The following is a 7,839-nucleotide window of genomic DNA, read 5'->3' as shown; positions in this document are numbered from 1 at the left end:
GAGGTCTAATCTCAAATAGCAGCTCCCCTTCTTTACAGAACAAGCCATTTTAGCTCCAGACCCTGTCTGTTGCCATTGACCATTGTATTTGTGCTAATATTTGCTATAGGGGACTCCTTGACTGCAAATATTTCTGTGAAAGGAGCTTCTTATTCTGTATTTAATCTATGCCTTGAGGCAAGAAGATGCACTGCAGTCAGTGCCCTGAGGGACTCAGGAACTCACCTAATAAATACAGGACATCCCATCAGAGAGCTCCTGAGGCCAGGCTTCTGCTTCTGCACTGGCTCCAGGCGTGGCCACAGAAATGTTACACAGTTGTTGCTTAGTACTTCTGCTGAGCTCTGAAGTAGCCAGAATTTCTAACAGTATTTTAAAACAGGAAGAATCAGGTCTAGCTTGGAATTGCGACAAAACTTGGGGTTTTCTTTTAGGCTGGCTTTTTACAGAAAGCAATCTATCCACAAGCCTTAGCAGAGCACCCAGCTGCCCTCCAAACTTCTCTGTCACTTGTGTCTTGTGTTCATCCCAGATCCAGGAAGGGGCTGGTGGGTGACAGCCTTCACTTCAAGGAGCTGTGCACCAATTGCAAGGGTTCAGGTGTTATTCTGATCTCCTCCCTGTGTTTCAGACTTATCTGCTTTCCAGAGCGATGTCTTACTGCAGAGACCTATGCATACCATACAGCAGCCCATGTGAGGTGACCTACCCTCAGCCCTTGGCCAATGTCTGCAACAAGCTGTGCATGACATCCTGTGATGACTCCAGAGCTGTCACCTACTCACCACCCATTGTCCTGACTTTCCTGGGACTGATTCTTAGCTCTTGCCCACAGGAAAGAATCATGGGCAGCTGTGGACAACACAGCATTGGCTGCCCATTTGGTTCTGGGGGCTGTCTTGGTTACAGGGGCTTTAGAAATGGTGTTGGCTTAAGGGGCTCCTCAAATGGTTATGGGGGTGCATGTAATTACAGCAGGCCTTACAAGTCTGGATACTTATCACTGGGAAGGGGAATTTGTAGCCCATATTCTTACTGCCAGTATAGCACCTACAGATGAGGAAGCTGTAGGACATGCTAAATACTTCATGGGAGTTCAATGCACAGAGCAACCAGGATGTGGAAAACACAGCAGAAAATCATGAATGGGAAACTGAATCTAAGCCTGAGCAGAGCTGAGAGCTCACTGTTCTGATTGAAGCCAGCAGGAGCTGTGAGCTCTCAGCTGTGCCCAAAAAACCAGGCATACAGGTAGAGCTGGGCAAACTGTATAATTACATACACACACACATGCAAATGAAAAAAAAAAAAATTTAGTCAGGCTCCAGCAAAGAAAAAGAATTTTTCAAGGAAGAAGGAGAGAAAAAAAAAAATCTACCTGGAAAACAATTCCTTTCAAAATCTCAACTTTTAAATTTTAAAGCAGAGAGTAAAAGCAATTTTTCTTAGAGAGATGTCAAACAGTTCAGAATGTTTTAAACCACTTTTCCTTTTCAAAACTCTTCTTTTCTCCCCACTTTAGCTGAAGATTTTCATTGCCCTAAAGCCCCATCTACAAACAAATTTTCTATTTATTAGAAAAATATAAGCAGCTCAACATATAAGAATATTTTCCCTTTTACACTTTAGGTTTTTGACATCTTCTGTCTATACTTTCCCACCCATGTATTTATTGCACTGTTTCTGGGGATAGGCTGGATGTTCAGCTACAAAAAAAGATCTGTGCACTGCAAGTATTGAGGTGTCCTCAATACCCTTGAGGTTAAACCATGTTCAGTTTAATGCATCATAGGAATTTGTACTTTGTTTTGTGGCCTTTCACTATGATACAAGAGTAATGGATACCTCATTTGCCTTAGTATGTCTGCTTTAAAATGAATATATTGTAAAGAGGTAGAAATAGGACATATAACTCAACTTATACAGCTGTAATAAGGAAAGCAGAGATTCTCATTCCAAATGCATGATTTAATATCACAAACTGTGATATAAAGGGTCCTGAAGTGTCTGCCTTTATTCTCTGTGTTATTGCAACTGTTAGCTCTGCTTCTCATACCCATTAAAAGCCATACTGCATAACACCAACCTGGTGTTCATTCCACCTCAGTTTTCCACTTACCTCTGTTTCAATGAAAAGACTTCTCTTCCTTCTGAGCTCCCTTATTTCTCTTCCAGATGATACAGTAAGTTTCCAGTAGTCACCAAAAGGCAGTTTTCTTTCAGTCACAAGGACTTGGTTACATTGGAATTAAGAGTTTTGGCCCTTCAGTTTCAGCACAAAGAGAATGCTCTTAATAGCCAGAGAAAATCATTCTGCATACATACCCACAACACACTGCACACACCACTGATTCTGCGCTGTTTGGGTCCAGCTCCATGCAGAAGCTGAAGCCAGGGCTTTCCCTTGGTAGAAATGGAAATCTATTCCTAGTACTGGCATTTGCAATTAGCAGAAGACTTTAAGCAGCAAATACACTTTTAAAATGTAGCAAAGATAACTCAGGGGAACTCCTTTTTCTTTGTAAGCTAGTGAGAGGGTGAAGATAACCTCTGATCCAACAGTCTAGCATGATTGTTTGATCCCACTCCTTTCACCACAAATCCTTACAAAAGATTTGAGGGATGTCCACATCTTGTGGATAAGTGGACAACACACATCTTGGCCTTTGCTGTTGATTAACACCCAGAGGAGCCCAGGTCTCAAAAGAAACATCATTTTAGCATCATTGCCCAATAGTTTTAAGCTGAAGAGAAAAAGAAACCAGAAGGCAAATGTTGTGATGCAATATAAGCTTTAATTGAAACAGGACAAGGACTTCATAGCAATCCAGAGAGTACAGAGTACATTTGCAGTACATTACAATCAAACTGGAGCTTTGGGAAGTTTTTCCACTATACCTCAAAAGCCATGAAACATCAGTCCATATCAGAGGCCAGAATATACAGGATCTAATTTGCACTGATGTTTAGTCTTCTATAAACCACTTGAATTTAAACTAAGGCATTTTCTATATTTCTGAAGGAAACAGCCCCTCAAACAAAGAGTTGGGATCTTGTTAGCAGATACCTAATCCAACAGGAAGGGAAATACAGTGTCTGGGCTTGTTTCTCAGGATGGCTGCGTGCGCCCAGCTCTTGAGCACCCCGCTGCAGCCTGATATGATACCCCTCTGAAAGCCATGTCCCTCTCCTCACTTGTGGACTGAGGCTTTACTCTAGTCCTTGCTGGGTCCGGCTCCCCAGGGAATCCCTGTGGGGCTTAGCAGGGCCCGCAGCTCCCACGACGGTAAGTCGGGTACTTGCGGGAATAGCAGGGGTAGGAGTACCTGCCACCCAGGTAGGCACCAGACCCGAAGGAGCTCTGGGCATCCAAGGAGCTCCCATAGCCAAAGGAGCTGCCTATCTCCAGTGGGGCTGAGGTGCCCACGAAGCTCTCCTGAGGGCAGGAGCTGAGGATGGGGCCCGGGAAGACGATAGCCACAGGCGGTGGGTAGACCACGGCACGGGAGTCCCCGCAGGAGGTGACACAGGGCTGACTCCAGGCATTGGCGTATGGCGCAGGGCAGCTTACGTCGCAGGGTGAGTAGCTGCCATAGTTGCAGGCCTGCATGTAGGAAGACATCTTTCTGGCTGGAAGTAAGCCTAAAACACACAGGGTGGGGAGAGCATGAGTCAGGGGTGACAGTGCAGGTGCATTTGCAAAGGGGAGCCCTCGTATTCAAACCATACAATATTCAGAAGGTTCCTCTTCTATAGCTATAGCTAAGTATAAAGTGTGATTGTAATTCATATGCAGAAATAATGGAGAATAGATAACCTGTTAGAAGTCAGCAAATCCTCCTTAAGGACAGATGATGATTAACCTAGCAATACTTATTTAAAACTGTTCTTAAAACTAATTTCTTCATTTGCAAAACACTCCTAGGTATAAATAAAATCATTAAGCATTCTTTCTCCAAAACATGCAAACACCTTTTGAAGCCCCATTGTCTCTCCATATAAATCCCATACCCTCCAAAGCCTGCCAAGCTCAAAGAAGTTATAGAATCATTTCTTATGAAAATAACATTCTTCCAATAATAGGCAAAGACATATTAAGTGCTCAGACATAAGTATGTTAAAACTCTTATTAAAGTGGCTTTTAAACTCATAGAACAGATTTAACTGAAGTCAGACTTACTCAGTTCACCAGCAAGGAGAAGCCAAGAAGAGTGGTTTGAAGAGCTCTGTGCTCCAAGCACTTTTATACAGTTCCTCAGAGCAGCTCCAGGGTCTGAGCCATGCTTCAGGCATGCAGTCCTTCCTGGTTACAAAACAAACTTTCCTGCATTTGTCATGTCAACGGGTGGAGGAATCTTTGCATATTGTTTGCTGTTAAGCAATTATTAGTTGAATAGTACCACATCTGTGTTGCAGCCTACAGAAATCTTCTATCTCAAAATAGGGATAGTATTCACCCTTAGTTTCTTTCAACTCATTGTAGAAATTAGCTTCCTTCTTCCACTTGTCCAAGCTTCAAAGCACATAGATCAGTAGAACAGAGGATTGTTGATTTGACAAAATAGACTTAAAAAAAAAAAAAATATTGATTTTGTCACACTTGGTGTAAAGGTTTTCAAACCTTTTAGTTGCAAAGGGAGATGAAACTTAGACACCTTTATACCACCTTGGCAAGATACCTTTCTGGTCCCTTTTTGTCTCCACTCTCTTTTTCCTCAATAGGTGGAGGGGAAAAAAAAGAAAATTAAAAAAATCTATAGACCACAGCCCTCGGGTGCTTCAGTTATGGTGATCATCCTGTTCACAGCTACAGAGAAGCAGCTCTGTGATATAAGGGCTTTTGTAATGTTAGTAGTGAGTTTCTACAGCCTGTTTTGAAGGGGTGGTGGAGAGAGGGGGACTTACAGGCTGTAGAAGTCTTCTTATCCCACTTCATTCATGGTGAATATTATTATATATTGCCCTAGTTAAAAACAATATGAAAAAGGGCAAGGAAACCCTTGCTTAGAAATGCTAGGAAGGAATTAGCCTCATGCACAAGTTACTCTGAACAGTACCGCTTTTAACAACTCCTTTGTTCTGAAACATCATGTTGGACCCTTTCAGACAGTGGATCCTGGTCTAGCTATGTACCGGAGTTTGCAATAAATAAATTTACAATTGGAAAATTGTATCCAGCTCCTCACCTGATGTAACAGACCACAGATGAAAGCAAGTGGTCAAATGCCAGGGTCCTCCTGCACCTATGTATAAATTTGATGATCTTAAAGTATTTATATGTTAAATGCTTACAGCGTTTAGTAATTGGAGAGCTGAATTAGATTACATATGATGATTCCTCCTTGACAGGAAAACTCATTTAAGGAACAATACCCCTGCCCTACTGTGAGCTGTAATCTGCACTCCTGTGGATTTATCAGGCAGGGTGGAAATGCTCTGTTTTCTTTGCTATTTATTATAAACAAAGACATTACCCTGGTTTTGCTCCTGAACCTGCCAAGGGAAGTACAACATGGAAAATAGAAAATAACATCAAGTATAGACCAGGGCAAGGTAAAGATGTCCCAGTTAAGGCACAGTGGTCTGGAGCAGATTTCCAGCATAACCTTTGCCAAGAATTTGGGAAGAGGTTTTTCAATGCCCTAGTTGTCCTGTGTGCACTGCGGCAAGGACAACCTGCCCTCTGCACTTGCTGCAGGATGCTCCTCCCAGTGGGTATAGTAATCCTTCCTTTCACCATACCTAAAACTAGTTGGTTTCGTTTATTGGTTCCTGACAGCAGTGACTGTCCGAGCCCTCTATTTTCATGGTATCTGGGTGCCAACCTCGTTTACATAAGCTAAAGAGATAATACAATTATAATTATAAATAATAACACTAACAAGTACAAGGCATGCCCGAGATCTCCTCCCAGAGGCTCACTTAATTGCCAAGAGATGTTTGGTAAATTATTTGGCCTCTGCTTTAATCATCTCTTCTAGAAATCATCAGTAGTCATTTCCCATTTCATGTGGGTGTTATACAGGCTTGCACAGAACAGTATTTTACCTGCTGGGAAAAATGCTTAATATAGCACAAAACTGCAAATGGGAAAGTTTAACTTGGAGGCAGAAGAAATCAGATGAAAATTTGGCTGTGGTGTGCAACCAAAATATGCAGTGATCCATGAGATCAGTTTAAATGAGATGAGTTCCATGGGCAAACCCCCAAAAGCCCAGTATTTGTCAGACCTGGAACGCAGTACCAGGGAGTCCTTACCCTGGACTCTCCAAGTGTTGCAACACACTTTCCTTGGTCCCATGAAATACCCTGGAATTAAATCCTTAAAAAGCCAGATGGATGACAGTCAAGGTTGCCAATGCAACACTAATGGTCACCTGAGTTAGGGCATATTCTCAAAGGGATGATGGAAGAATGAGTGATGGTGAAGGATGTCTATAATCCAGACATCTACAATTATTTTCTTTCTGTGTTTATAAGGCAGATACTACCCCATGGAAATGACTGTGAAAAGTGACCATCTGCAAGTCTTTAAGATGCACACTGTATAATACATACTCATGCTGCCATGACACTTGAGGGTCTGAGGAGCATGCAGGGCTTTGCTGACTTCTAGCAGGTTATCTAATCTTCATTATTTCTGCATGTAAATTCCAACTATACTTTATACTTAGCTGTAGAAGAGTAACTTTTTGAATATTGTATGGAGGGCAGGTCTATACCAGGCAGAGGTCTCCTGAGCTGAGTGACCAGTCACCCTTCTAAAAGGAAAGCAATGACCAGATGGTGCCGGACCTGTGCTAATTACTTTTCCTCCAAACCAGGCACTTCTGAATCATTATCTTCTTTTCTTCATCCTCACCCCCAATAGTCTTCTTCCTCCTCAGACTCTGGAAATGCTCTCAGTCTACGGAGCCCTTTTTAACTCCTTCCCTGGAAATTACATTTGCTTTGTGATCACGCCAGTTTAGTTGCTGCTCATTTTAATACTCCCATCCTCATTTCTCAATCTTAGTCTTTTCTTTTTATATCTCAAGAGAATGCAAAATCTTTGGTTTTTCACTGCTTTATACACAACCACTCATTTGTACAACACACAAAGGCATTGGGTAATTTTTATTGTTGATTTCTTGATGTGATTATTAAAAGACTGAGGCTAACTAATGCACTCAGCCACACTTTTTGATCCAGTGGGAGAGCTGGGAGGAGCACTCAGCACACCAAGTCCTCATTCTTCTATCTCCTGCACTGTGACACTAAGTCAAGAACCATTGTTTGGAGAACTGTAAGAAACAAAATAGCAGATTGTCCAGCTCCAAGGCACTGACAACCTAAATACACATCTCCAAGACATAATGGGAGAAAAAATTTCTGTCTAGGCAACACAGAAGAAAAGCTCATTTACAGGAAATTAAGACTGTGCAATCAGTACCCTTGAACATAACTGACCCAGACTTTCTAGCATGTCTCAGTCCAGAAAAATAATAGGACAGGGACATGGTGGCTAACACAGGTTGCTAAGATTTAATCATATTATTTCTGCACTTCTGTTCCCAAATACAGTAAATAATGCATGTTGATGTATGAAATCTTTAGGATTAGTAAAGGGTATTCCCTAAGTCAAGGCTGATCATCATGACAATGCTTCTGCCTTGTTTCTAAGCCCAGTTACATTAGCTGAGAGCTGGATATTAATTTCTATGTTTCATATGTAAAAATTAAGACCTGTCATTAAACAGGGCACAAGCTAGTACCCTGTTTTGCAGTGCTCAGTTCTGGGTATTGCGAAAGTATTTCCCATGATGACAATTTGTACCTAACAGTCTAATGCTGAAGATG

At 41.9% G+C, this 7,839-nt stretch overlaps 1 protein-coding gene across 1 annotated transcript; it reads right to left on the bottom strand.

Moving 5' to 3' along the window:
* Window positions 1-2,780: 2,780 nt before the first annotated feature.
* Window positions 2,781-4,219, bottom strand: LOC115346232 (beta-keratin-related protein-like). The gene is made up of 2 exons (XM_030026067.1): window positions 4,181-4,219; window positions 2,781-3,642 (listed from the first exon to the last, which is right to left on the bottom strand). The coding sequence occupies exon 2, from the start codon at window positions 3,620-3,622 to the stop codon at window positions 3,260-3,262; it is 363 nt and encodes a 120-aa protein (XP_029881927.1). The 5' UTR covers window positions 3,623-3,642; window positions 4,181-4,219; the 3' UTR covers window positions 2,781-3,259.
* Between the last annotated feature and the right edge of the window lie 3,620 nt (window positions 4,220-7,839).

This window comes from Aquila chrysaetos, chromosome 9 (assembly GCF_900496995.4).
Source record: "Aquila chrysaetos chrysaetos chromosome 9, bAquChr1.4, whole genome shotgun sequence".
Taxonomy (NCBI): Eukaryota; Metazoa; Chordata; class Aves; order Accipitriformes; family Accipitridae; genus Aquila; species Aquila chrysaetos.
This window is presented reverse-complemented; position numbering and strand designations above follow the sequence as displayed.

Bases quoted from the DNA above. Each gene is read 5' to 3' on its own strand.
- LOC115346232 (XM_030026067.1), bottom strand. From the start codon at position 3,622: ATGTCTTCCTACATGCAGGCCTGCAACTATGGCAGCTACTCACCCTGC.